Source organism: Dasypus novemcinctus, chromosome X (genome assembly GCF_030445035.2).
Source record: "Dasypus novemcinctus isolate mDasNov1 chromosome X, mDasNov1.1.hap2, whole genome shotgun sequence".
NCBI classification, from domain to species: domain Eukaryota; kingdom Metazoa; phylum Chordata; class Mammalia; order Cingulata; family Dasypodidae; genus Dasypus; species Dasypus novemcinctus.
Genome location: NC_080704.1, coordinates 52,193,821 through 52,206,786, shown reverse-complemented (window position 1 = coordinate 52,206,786; position 12,966 = coordinate 52,193,821). Strand labels below are relative to the sequence as shown.

Sequence of the window (12,966 nt, the reverse complement as noted above, 5' to 3'; positions counted from 1 at the left end):
GAATTGTTAAGCCCATTTAACATTCCCTCTAAAATCTTAAGTTCAATCACTATTTGTTTTTCTACTATTATACTACATTTTGGCAGCAATTGTTTATTGGTCTGTCATTGCAACAACTGCAACTTAACAATAACCAGTCTGACATTTTAGGTCTTGAAGATACATACCATATATATTTCTTTAAAAATAATCATACTTTTGTAAGCAATACTTTACAGTAGACACCTCAAAAAAATCTACCATAGATGTGAAACTTAAAACGAGAAAAATTTAAGTTCTAAATCTTTATACATATATATCCAGATTTCTATATATATTATATATACATACATAAGTATATATAAAATATATATAATCAGATTTGAAAAATGAAAACTGGGCACTGTACATAAAGTCTTTTTAAAACTCAAACAATAGAAAACTCTTTAAACATTAAACAATTTTAATAAAAGTTTCTGTACAATGCTAAGCAGTTTTATTTACACATAGAAAATGTAATAGGAGTAGTGTTTGAAATCACAGAACTCCTTAAAATTTCAATGGCAGGTAAATCTGGAAAAAATAACAGCATTCCATTCACAAATATTTTCAAGCAATAAATATGTATTTATAAATAGTGTAAATTTACATCAAGATTAGAAACAAAAATCACAAATCTGAAGTTTATTCCTTAGTCTATGTGCAATCCATTATCTTTGTGACTTGGCTGTTAATTTTTAACATTTTATTTAGGAACCAAAAGTGTAACCATCATGGTTTCAAAACAAGACAGAAAAACATAAAAGCAGTAAAAAAGTTTCTTACCTAACTTTTCACATTAAAAAAAAGTTGACCAAAGAAAGACTTAAAATTGCTAACTACCTTACAAAGAAATGACCAGCTAGGCTATTATCTTTTTCCAAGGAAAATTCTGAAGGGGGAAAAGATAGATGAAAACCAATTCATCAGCCCAGAAATAGAGAAATATAAAAGAGGTTGTCTTCAAGTCAGTAGTCTGTATGCTTTTGCCAGTTTTGTCAGATATATACAAAATATGGAAATTATTATTATTTTTTTTCTGAAGTACAGCTGGATCAGCTTTCTGAGAGTCCTGGATAGGAGCAGGTCTCTCCCCTGTCCAGTCGGTTGACACTCCGCACTTGGAAGGTTGCATAGACACAGTTTTCAGCCAGCAGCCTTACGAGATAGCTACAAAAACCAGTGATGCAGAACTGGGTTACTTCCTGAATAGCAGAAAAGGTCTCATTTAATGTCCACGGAACAATATCAAGATAAGGAGGATGGTAATGGAGGAGCCTGAAAATAAAAGTAAGGTGTGTTCATTATTTTGGTATACAAACTGTTAATAGTGTTCTTTAGCTCCTGGCTACAAAGCAGCGTATGGTATGCTTACGAAGTTAAAGGAAACAACTCTCAAGATTAAGTTCAACAGCCTACTATGCCATGTAAAGGCACAACCTCTCTTACTGTCTCCCACCTGGCCAATTTTCCTAAGAATCTGAGACCACTACCCTACTCAGTGTACTCCACCCCCCCCCATTTTTCTGTACTTTTTCACCAATTACCAAAAAATAACTGGAACATTATTAGATTGAACATTTCTTTAGATTGATTTTTTTAAAAAGGCTTGTAGAAAAGTATTTTTAACAAATCCATTACAATTTCACTAGTTACTGGCTTCTTTTTCAAGCAATCTTGAAGACCACTCAAGCGAAAATATCAGGAACTAAATTTCAAAATTCAGCTTTTGATCACAGGTGTGTGAGCAGGAAAGTATTAGAGGAAATCAACAATTCATAAATTATTTCCATGTTTCTATTCACAAAGCTATCTGCTATCTATACTTCCCCCTAAGCATCACCCATTTGAAATTAAAAGCTGTGTGCTATTTTTATAAGTATACTTGAATTTCCTAAGATTATATAATATACCAGGGAAGTTACGTTCCATCAGAAATTCCCATGAGGGTAATATTTCTGGCAAGGATAAAATGTTAAATAATAAATACAATTAGCTTTAAGTATATTTAAAAGCACATTTTCTGATTCATTTTTTATTATTCCCACAGTGGGCACTAATAACCTATGTACACAAAGATTTTATCAACTAGGAATAAATGACATAAAGGATATGACAGTGTTCTAAAAACACACAAAGATTTTAAATATAACTGTGTCATTATTTAGGTTAGTCTCACCTAGGGAAAAAAATGAAAACGATATATGCTAACTGTATATGAACAAACTACTTGGAAGTGGGGAATGATATTTCCTCATGCAATATCTAACAAGCCAAAGGAAAACTGAAGTATATCATTACCTCCTATTTATCAGGTGCCAGAGCAAATACTGCTGCTTCACAACCCAGCTAACTATGTACTCACATGTTGGTATCACTTACTAATGTAAACTGATCATAGACTTGCATCAGGTCCTCCATTTTGTACTGTTCTAGCACCACAAAATTTTCCAGGTTTCCGTTTGTTTTTCGTGCACAATCTTGGCAATGTACTATGTAGGTCTTTCGAGAATTGCTCTCATTAGTGACAAAAAGTAGATCAAAAACCTCCACCTATTTAATGCAAGAGAAAATGCATTTAATAGAAACAGTGGTATTTATTGTACTATTTTTAGAATAATGAATTTTTAAAAATCCAGAAGCAAATCTCACAAATAACAAAAAGCACAATCACAAAGAAGCAGTCTATTTTCCCATCAGCAAATACACAGAAGAGCAATTTAAAAATAGATTTCACTCCAAACTACTGGTTCCTACATCCAAGAACATACATCAGAATTATCCAGGGAAGATTTTAGAAATATTTTAGTACAGCTCTCCTAGAGGAGGATGCAGCAGGAGCCAGGATACCGGTATTTTTAAAAAGCTCTTCAGGTAGTCCTGATGTTTCCTTCTGGTCGAGTTGCTAATTTTAGGTTGATGGGGGCACACTGGGTTTTTTGAGTCATTGTTTGGGGTCTGGGAAGCTTTTCTAGCAGATTTACTAGGAGTAGCAAAGAACTTGGCCTCTGGCTTTTTCAGAGTCTCAGGTCTCTTTTTAACCCCAGTGAGGAAGTGATTTCTTTTCTGTCTCTTGTTTGGTTCTTGGCTTCTTTCCTGGCTTCTTTTAAGTTTCAGAAAACTTACTAACATTCAACTTGTCCCTCACTTCTGCCACTTCATGAGTTGTGTTTTGTTTTGTCTTCAAAATATTTTTGAATGACACTTCTTCTTTACTATTTCTACTGTTAGATTCTAGTCTAGGCCTTAAGATAGTGATTTTTTTCTTAAGACCATGGAGCTTTCTATCTCCATCCTTTCCAATCACCTTTCTCTCTGAAACACATCTTAGTCCCTTGCTTAAAAACTTCTAATGATTTCAAAAACCTCAGACTAAGTAGCAAATTATAAACAGAATTTGCATAGTCTGTGTCCCAGCCACAATGGACTCCTTACCCTTTTTTGAATAAACCATTCTATTTCCCCACTCCTATGTTCTTCCTATAACCCATAATGACATTCTCTCCCCAATTCTTGCCATTTTTCTGCTTGTTGAAATCATACTCATTCTTCAAGGATGGACTCAAATGTTAATACTCCTATGAACTCTTAACCTAATACTAGAAGGGAAAATTAAATTAGGTCATTTTTTCCCCTTGGTGTTTTCGTAATAATAGTTAGTATATCCAACTTCATATTCGTCACAACTTCATATACACTCCAATTAGCTGGTTATAATTTGTTTTCCCCAAGGAAAATGTAAGCTCCTTCACAGCAGGCACCACATCTTTGTTTCTGTACCTCTTGGCAAGCCTTGACCCTAGGAGAAGATAGACAAATACACTGTGCACTGAATTAGAGAGGACTTAACATTGATCTGCCAGGAACTATAATGAACTATATTCAGTTTACTTGACATCTGCATTGTTGCTAGTTTAAAATCTTTAACTGAACTTCTTGATGATTATCATCTATTAAAGATCTACTAGATGAATGACTAGTACTTTTAGAAGTTAATTCACAGTGAAATACTGTATCAGATTAAATTTTAGTATAAGAACAAAACAAGAAAATGGCAAGATTGAAGACAATGTCATTCTCAGTAAAATGTACTAGATAAAAAGTATAAGCAAATTTGTAAAAAACAGAACTAAAGAGAAACCCAAAGTGAAGAGATAAGAGGTTTTATAAAATAACTATGAGTAAGGACTGTTACTTTACCTCACATATGCTACAGTAATGAGCTGGTTCTTCTTTTGTCCGCCCGTGCCATATAATCTCTTTTCCTACAGCAATGAGAGCTTCCCTCAATGTCTGACATTGCTTCAGAGTTCTCAGAAGACAATACCTATTGTGGGGGAAAAGTTATTTGTGACCAGCAACTGAATACTGAGTATTTTAGCATAAAAGATATACATATTAGAAATAACTTTAAGAGACTCAGTTCTCATGTTATGACTTCATAATTTTTCTTTTGTTAATTTCTCAGATTAGGAAAGAATGAGACAATGCTCAGCAGGTCTGACAATGACAATATTAAATCATTTAAAGTTGAGAATAAGTGATATCTGATTAAAATATAATGATCTTAATATACAAAAACTGACCCCTTGCTTAAGTATAAAAGTTGCTAATTTTGGCTCTTATTTGGGCAAGTCAGTTAGCCTCTCTGGGAGTCAATTTCCTCATCCTTGAAATAAGGGGTCTGAATTCCAGATCTGAAATGTTATGATTCTAGTAGGGCAAGAAGGCACATTATTTCTATCAGCACTACCTAGACACAGACATCTATACAGTTGCTTTTGAAACTGTTGAAAATTTATAGGTTTAGTCATGACAGGATACAAAATTGTTTTAACTATATAGTGCTAAAGAAGAAAAGACATTTCCTCAATTTTAACTTGAAGATAATATAATGGAATCCTTCATTAATATTAACAGTTGAACATTTCTTGTAATTTTTACATTTTCTAAACTCGTATTTATGATGCTAACAACATAGTGAATTCTTACAATTTGGTTGATTTTCCTATAGTTTGTTGTCATTATTTGGAAATGTCTGCTAAATTCTGTTACTATAAATATAGAGGTTCTCCATTTGCACAGAGATAATGCCTGATGTACTTTTGGGCTCTAATATTCGGAGCCAAGGAAAATACCATAAAGAAAAGAAAATGAGTTTAGCAACTGAGTTGTTTGAATGCAAAGGTCTTGTTCATGCTATCTACCTATTGCCTAGGACAGTGCCGGGCCTACAATAGGGGCTCAATAAACATTTGCTTACTAACCAAAATTACATGATAAATAGCATACTTAATTTCTCAATTTATATTTCCTTGCTATTTGTAAGTTACTAGGTTAAAATACTATTATTTATCAGAATCCATGTAAATTAAGCCAGGGGTAAAAATACTAAAAATATAGGCAACCCCTATTAACTTAATAAAAAACAATATTGAAGTTGTAGGACAACTTCCTTAAGTATCACAGTCTAAGGATTTCATTCCCAGTTAGGCTTTAGCAATTCCTACATTCTTAACGTATTCAAAACCAAAACCAAAAACAATGTTTTAAATGCTAAAGGTAGGAAAACTATTATCTATATACTCATTCTTTGTATTCTGGGGAACGGTGGCAGGGAAGATAGCAAGTAAAAATTTAGTTCATCACAAAAAGAAAGAGAATGCCTATAGCATTTAAACGATACTTATAGCTCTCAAATAGTACCTCATACAATTCACCTCTAGAGGCACAGATCTTACTAAACTTATTTTCCAAGTAGTTCTTCAAATTAACGTCTCTCACAGGAAAATAATGCCTAAAACTCCGTAGATATGTTTGGAATATATGCAAAGTCAACTCTGCTCCCATGTACGAAAGAAATGAATGATAATAAAACAAACATAGAAGATTAACAAGAAGTAAACATACATGAATGAGGCTTTAGGAACAGGCAGGAGGCATGATATTAGGTACTCCACATATATGATACCATTTAGGCCTCAAATCAACTCTGTGTAGGAGGTGCTATTATCCCCATTTTACGAATGAGGAAACTGGGGCTCAGAGAAGCTAAACTTGTTTGATGTCATAAAGCTGTTAAGTGGTTGAGCTAGGGTTCTTTTTTTTTGAGGTACTGGGGGCCGGGGATTAAATCTAGGGCCTCATATGTGGGAAGCTGGCACTCAACCACTGAGCTACATTGGCCTCCCTGTGTTGGTTTCTTCATTTGTTCTGCTGTTGCTGTTTTTTTTTACAGTAGGCACTGGGAACTGAACATGGAACCTCCCATGTGGAAGGCGGGAGGTTTAACTGCTTGAGTCACACCTGCTCCCAAAGCTGGGGTTTTTAAAGGCAGGAAATCTCAAGCTTCCACTATCTTACACTCTTCTCTTTTATTTCCAGTATCTTTTCACATCTTATTCTCACCCATTTCCTCTTTCTCTTTTGAAGATAAGATTTTTGGGGCTCAGCACAAATTTTTCAACACAGAATCTTGATTCTGTGGAGTATTATTCCACTCTTTACTCAGTGAGTGAACTTTCATCTCCAATGCTACCAACTACTCTGGCAATTAAGGTTTAGTTTATAAAATTTATGGTTAGTTTGGTAGTTTCACCTAGAAAAAGGAAATATACTACTTACCTGCAAATAATAAAGGGTGGGAGCTAGCGTTACTAAGAGTAAACCCTAAGTTGAGTAGTCTGCTTCTGGAATTAAAGTTGTTTTTTTTCGTTTTGTTTTTTTGTGGGGGTGAGATATTGCAATCTTAGAAAACTGACAGCTCCATTAATCTTAGGTGACAATAACATAATTGTAGTTTCCTCTTGCCCTTACGTTTTTTCCTTAACTTTGAAATTTTTGTTCCTTCCCATTTTCACAAGGGCAACTATTGCACACAGAAGGAAAATTTAGAGAGAGAGACTTTTCTGTACAGAGCCAAAAGCAGGTCTAAAGAAAGGAACTGATTCAATCAAAGAAAAGGGAAAAATAAATACAATTTAGACACAATTAGGGAAAAGAGCCTAAGGAAAATATAGACATAATATCCAAGACTTGACTTAGCAGCAATCTTTTCTGCTTTGATTAACCCCAGACTTTGATTTTATATGAAGATAACTTCTGAGTATATCAAAGAGCTAAAAAATACAAGCTAAACAAACACAGGGTTATTATTTCCTCAGAATTTTAGTTTTACCAAATTTTAATAAGTTTATACTTTATAGCAATTAAGAGCTCAAAAAAAATAACTTGCACAACAGAAAATGCTGTTTTTGCACTTTAGAAACAGGGCCAGCAATGATTTCAGAAACTAGAGAAGTTGGGAATTCTTTGACTTTCAAGGGTCAGTCTAGTTTCAGGACCCACCTCGTTTCTAAACTGTTTGGATGATAGACAATATAAAAAGACAGGAGATAGACAGCCTGTGGTTTGGAACAAATCACAAGAGGTTGACTGAAGGCTTGGTATATTTGAGACTACAGAGTAGAATGTAATCCAATTAAAATTCCATCTACAAAGATGAAGCCTAAAGAAGGATGGGATTTTAAAGAATGACTTAATAGAGAGGATAGAATAAAAATAAACTTGTAATATTAGAACAAGAAATCTGAAGACACTGTGAGGACAAATGATTGAAAGCCTTATTTAGATAGCAAGTAATGGACACTATAGATTGATAAACCAATACATTAGGCAAAAGATAAACGGGATAGTATTAGGGATGCTAAAAGAAGGGGAGAGATCCTCTTTAGATAAAGGGAGGTGGAAATCAGACAAGTTTTCATAAAGAAGTTGCCAATTTAGATGTGAGGAGGACAGAGAGGTGGGGGAGGGCATCTTCTAAGGCAGACGTAATGCCAAGAGCAAGGAAATGGAAGGCAGGAAGTGTGGGAATTAAATAGGGAACAAATAACTGATCTTAGGAGATTTTTTTTTTAATAGAAAAAAAATAACATTTAAATGATTGCAATTTAGTCACACAGAGGTTCACATGTTAGAAATAACTTTCCCTGTGAAATTGTACCTACTTTAAGCTTTTTTTTTTAAAAGAGAAGTTGTAGGTTTACAGAAAAATCATGCATAACATACAGAGTTCCCATATAATACCTAATTTTTAACACCTTTTATTAGTGTTCTCTTAGGAGATTTTAATCTTGGAATGAGGTTTGTGGGACAGGAGAGTTAACAGGAATGAAGCCATAATGATATAATTATTACGTTATAGTTAAGAAAACCCTGGGCTGTGGTTTACGCTGATATTCTGGGGACAGCCTAAGTTTTCAAAGTGAGTTCCTAAATATTAGCATGAGACAGAGGAAAAACGGGTTAACCCAACATTGCACTTTTAAAGTCATTATGGTAACAATCTCCACAACAAAGAGGAAGATGGTGGACAAATTGAATACCAAGAGGTGCCTTGCCTTGCTCAGTCTTTCTTACTGAAAGGACCATACAGGACAAGGGAGCCTGACACATGGTGCTAGCTGGGAGCTCTCTTTTTTGCCATCTGTCACTCAAGGATGGCGTTCCCCAAGGACAACAGCAAGTCTCAGAATGTCAGTAATACACCTAACAGTTTCCTTTAAACTAACCACATGGCTGAAAATCAAGGTCTCAGTCAATGATAAATATCTTAAGAGCTGTAAACCCTTGGATGAAAAAAAAGCATGAAAGTAAATATATGTTAACCCTGAGAATACGGAGTTTTAGAATTTGTTTAAATCCAATGGGGTATTAGAATACCCCCAGGGCGGCACTAGGATCTATGCTAACTATGGATTGGTCTTCATGGCTACAGCATTTGTATTGACAGTGTTGGAAGATATTTTGTTCCATTATTAGACCAACTGGCTTTGAAGAATTGTAGTAGAACACCTCATTTATTCTTTCTAGAATGGAAATCAAAAGGGAAAAGGGAGTTAATACTCAACGGTTTGCTTTAATTTACATTCCAAACTCTGTACTTACGATAAAGTGCATATTATTTAATTAAGGTAATAACTACAATATGTGTGAAAGAAAAGGGAAAACTGCAAGAAAAAAATAATCTTAGTTCTAAAAGAGAGTTTAGAATCTAGTCCAGGGTGTCCTTAACTTGCCTGATCATAAAATTTACATAGGCCATTGTAAAACTGATTATCAGGGTGCTACACCAAGGAGCTTTAAGTTATTTAGAAGGAACAGAGTCTGAAAACCCATTTTAATGAGTCTCAGGTATTTTTATGACCAGGCAAGTAAGAACCAGTGTAAGAAAGAACCTCTTATTTCATAAATGAGGAAATGTGAAAACGTCTAAAATTTCTAACAATATTTTCAGTAGAAACTACTACTATACTGGCTTTCACACATCACTTTTTTACTTTATGCTAAGACCCACACAGTACTCATAAAAATCGTATTAGATATTATTATTCCTATTTTTCAGAAGAGGAAATAAAGACTAATAAGCTTAGTAAATTGCCCTGTCCCCCAGCCAGTGACTAGAGAAGACAAGATATAAAAGAAGATTGGACTCCAGGGCTTGGACTACAGACAACTGCACAACGTTGACCTACTTGTAAATTTTTACTGGAATATTATATAGCACAGATCCCAAGACTTATCAAAATAAATAATGAAAGGCAAATAATGAAAGGTCCACACAAACACAAAAGGCACAAAAAAGTACATAAAGCACTAACATTGTACGTATTTAAAAGCTGAAATATAGTATCTTAATTGATGGCCAAAAGAACGACAAAATGATATGACTAAGTTTGTGGTGAGTGGTTTTCAATGGAATTGGTACAATTTATATTTCAGAGCATTTATTTTCAACTATTGGTTTATATGCTATTAGTAATTTTAGAAGGCATAACTATCTGACAGATGATGGGAGGTAGACAAGAGAATGTATTTTCTAATAATTAAGCATCTACTCCTCAGCATACTTTCTTTTATATTCTTCCTAAATCTGACTGAGAAACTAGAACTTACTCCATAAAAAAAATAGGAGGTGAATTCAGGGGTTGTCATATAAATATTAATTATAACAACAGCTAAATCCTTGGAATTTTGTTTTTGACATATTTTAAAATCTCAACTATTTGTTATCACATTAAGTGGAACTAACAAAATAGTTGGTGAATAAATGAGAATATCAAATATATCAGGAAACATACTACCATTACATTAACTTTGAAATGAACAAGACTAACAATTTATACCATATTTGTTGGAGTTGGCCTTATCTACCACTGAGATTAAAACACTCAACTGCACTGACAAGACCTTCTCTGTTCTGAAAGTCTGTATCTATTGGGAATCTAATCAGTACCAATATTTTCTAGAGATCACCTGCTGCACAATCATTTGATTATGAATACTTCAATGGTAAAACATATATTGAATGTATGATTTTTATGAAAGTGAAGTAAAAAAAAGACTCCTAGCACTGTACAAGGAGAAAATGTAGTCTTAAGCAATATATTGCAAAATATTTGAAAAGTGGAATCATGGATTTGTAAAGAGGCTTTCCTTTAAACTCAACTTGTTTTTAAATAAAAAACTGTGTACACATTGACAAAGATAGATAGAAAAAACAATAACTCCCACACATTTTCAGTTTGAAAGGGCATATTTAGTAAAATTTCATATAATCAGGACCCACTAATGAAAATATCTATGAGACAGTTTATACTGGAGATGGGTTTATTTCAAAGGTAACCATCAAGAGTTCTTATTAAAATGTTTAACCCAAATATAATTAGGAAAAAACAAATTGAGAGCGTGGAAATATGTACAAGACAAAGGCCTAGCCTCTTCAAAAAGAGAATGGCATGAAAAAAAGACTCTAACAGATATAAGAGACACTGAAGTGATGCAAGGATTACATACTGGATTCCATTGTGAACCTTGATTGAATCTGGCTTGGGGGAGGGACGAAGAAGGAAGATACAAGAACCAAAAAGCCCCACAATTCTGGATAGTTGGGGAAATTTAAATGTAGGCTATTAACTAATATTACTGAATTTTATATATTTCTTATATGTCATCAGTGGTATTGTGGTTATGTAGAATGTATGCATCTCTTAAGATGTAGGTTGAGGTACTTGGGATTATGTATCCATGATGTCTGCAAACTTTTTCAGATGGCTCAGTCAAAAAGAGGGTGTAGCACATGTGTACATAGTAAGTAAACATAGTAGAAACTTATTTACTAAACTACTCTCTCAATTTTTTTTCCCCATAGGTTTGAAAAATTTCAAAATAAAAGGTTGGTGGAAGTGTATAAACAAGTTTTGGGGGATTGCAGCAATGTGTAATATGCAAATTATATATATTTTAAAGAAAAACGAGCTATCTCAACATGAAAAAACTGTCATACTTGAATGAATTAGTAGCCTCTCTTCTTTTTTAAGGAAGTCTGAAGTCTTCCTAATTCATTTTTTAATGTGATCACTCCTCTACCTCAAAAATAGCTAATGGGGGAGTGGATGTGGCTAAGTGGTTGAGTGCCTGCTTCCGGGAGGTCCCAAGTTCGGTTCCCAGTGCTTCCTGAAAAAAACAAAAACAAGTGAAACAAATGAAAAAACCAACTCAGGGAAGCTGATGTGGCTCAGTGGTTGAACTCCGGCTTCCCACATATGAGTTCCTGGGTTCAATTCCCAGCCCCCAGTACCTTACCAAAAAAAAAAGCTAATAGTTTAGAAACCTCAACAGCTAACATCTTAGCAGGGATTATCTATCAGCCAGCTGAGAGCTACAAATGCTTATCTCAGACTCTTCTTTGAAGCAACAGAATCATATTAGCCATCTGGCTGCTTAATAGAAATTTTCACTTAAAAATCCTAGAAGGAATTCAAGTTCTACATGTTTAAAGATAGTCAAGCTGGTAATCATTATTCTCCATGCCTAACCCATTTTCACCCCTCTTTCCTTATCCTCAATTTCATGGACAGGCACAAATGTCTCACTGAGTCACTCACGCCAAAACTCAGTAACAGATTTCTCCCTCAAATATCCCTCAACATCCCTCAAACATCAAGTGTATGCTAACTTATCCTCTAATCCTGTCTTTCTTCTTGTCTGAACTGCAGCAATTACCTTCTAATTCATGCCCCTAAATATTCTGCCCTCCACTTAATGTTTCACTTTGCTGCCAAGTGATCTAACTTGCAAATTTGATAATTAAAAATATTAAAAATTCTAAAGGCTTCTCATTAGCAGATTCTGCCAATGTGAGTGAAGTCTAAATGAAATTTTTAGCAACAAAACTTTCAATCTATACTCTTCAGCTTATATGAATGAACAAGTAGGGCTTAAACCAAAGAGGCACACTTAAAAGTTTTGTCTAAAGAAGAGAAACTAAGTTCACTTGCAACATATGGGTATGTGGGAAAGTTTCAAAAGTCAAATGAAATCAATAGAGGAAGTTATACACTGAGCTTCCACTAAAGTATTCCCTAGAAATTAGGTTGTGAACTTTTCAGGTCAAGTTCACTGCATTATGAAATGAAAGAAGTAATGAGGATAATGAATATTCTTTTGATTCATGCTAGTATAGGATGTATTTGGAAGAATGTGAAATAGAATATGAAGGTTCACGTATTTTAGTAAAACAGCTAGGTTGTAGAAATTGGAAGAGATTTACTAAATGATTTACTCAGATGAAGGACTTTAAGGAATTGCAGGGCTCAGAAAGACCCAATTGGAACTTGAAAATACAGGGGGAAAAAACAAGAGTGATGCTGCTTTGCTTAAGGAAAAACAGGTAATTCATTCTCAAAATGAAAATAAGGAATGAGTAGGTAGCAACAGGTGATAGCACTGTTCCCTGTTATTAAATCACCTGGCACAATTACAGGTACATAATCCCTTATTATAATCCCCCCCAAATTTCAAAAATTTTGCATAAACTCATTGGTGATGAAACTTGACCTACAGCTATTTATAGTTTTCACTTAGCCTATCTAGAGTGACTATATA

At 34.2% G+C, this 12,966-nt stretch overlaps 1 protein-coding gene across 11 annotated transcripts in view; it reads right to left on the bottom strand.

Moving 5' to 3' along the window:
* Positions 1-424: 424 nt before the first annotated feature.
* KDM6A (lysine demethylase 6A) overlaps positions 425-12,966 on the bottom strand; it is a 274,310-nt gene continuing 261,768 nt past the window's right edge. For 8 of the 11 annotated variants that reach the window (XM_058290960.1, XM_058290966.1, XM_058290965.1 and 5 more), the window contains 3 exons: positions 4,219-4,345; positions 2,401-2,571; positions 425-1,296 (listed from right to left, as the gene is read on the bottom strand). In XM_058290960.1, coding sequence (XP_058146943.1) covers positions 1,267-1,296; positions 2,401-2,571; positions 4,219-4,345 — 328 coding nt within the window. In that variant the 3' untranslated portion in view covers positions 425-1,266. The remainder of the gene's footprint in view (positions 1,297-2,400; positions 2,572-4,218; positions 4,346-12,966) is intronic. The other 3 variants (XR_011647989.1, XR_011647990.1, XR_011647991.1) reach the window with 1 other exon arrangement.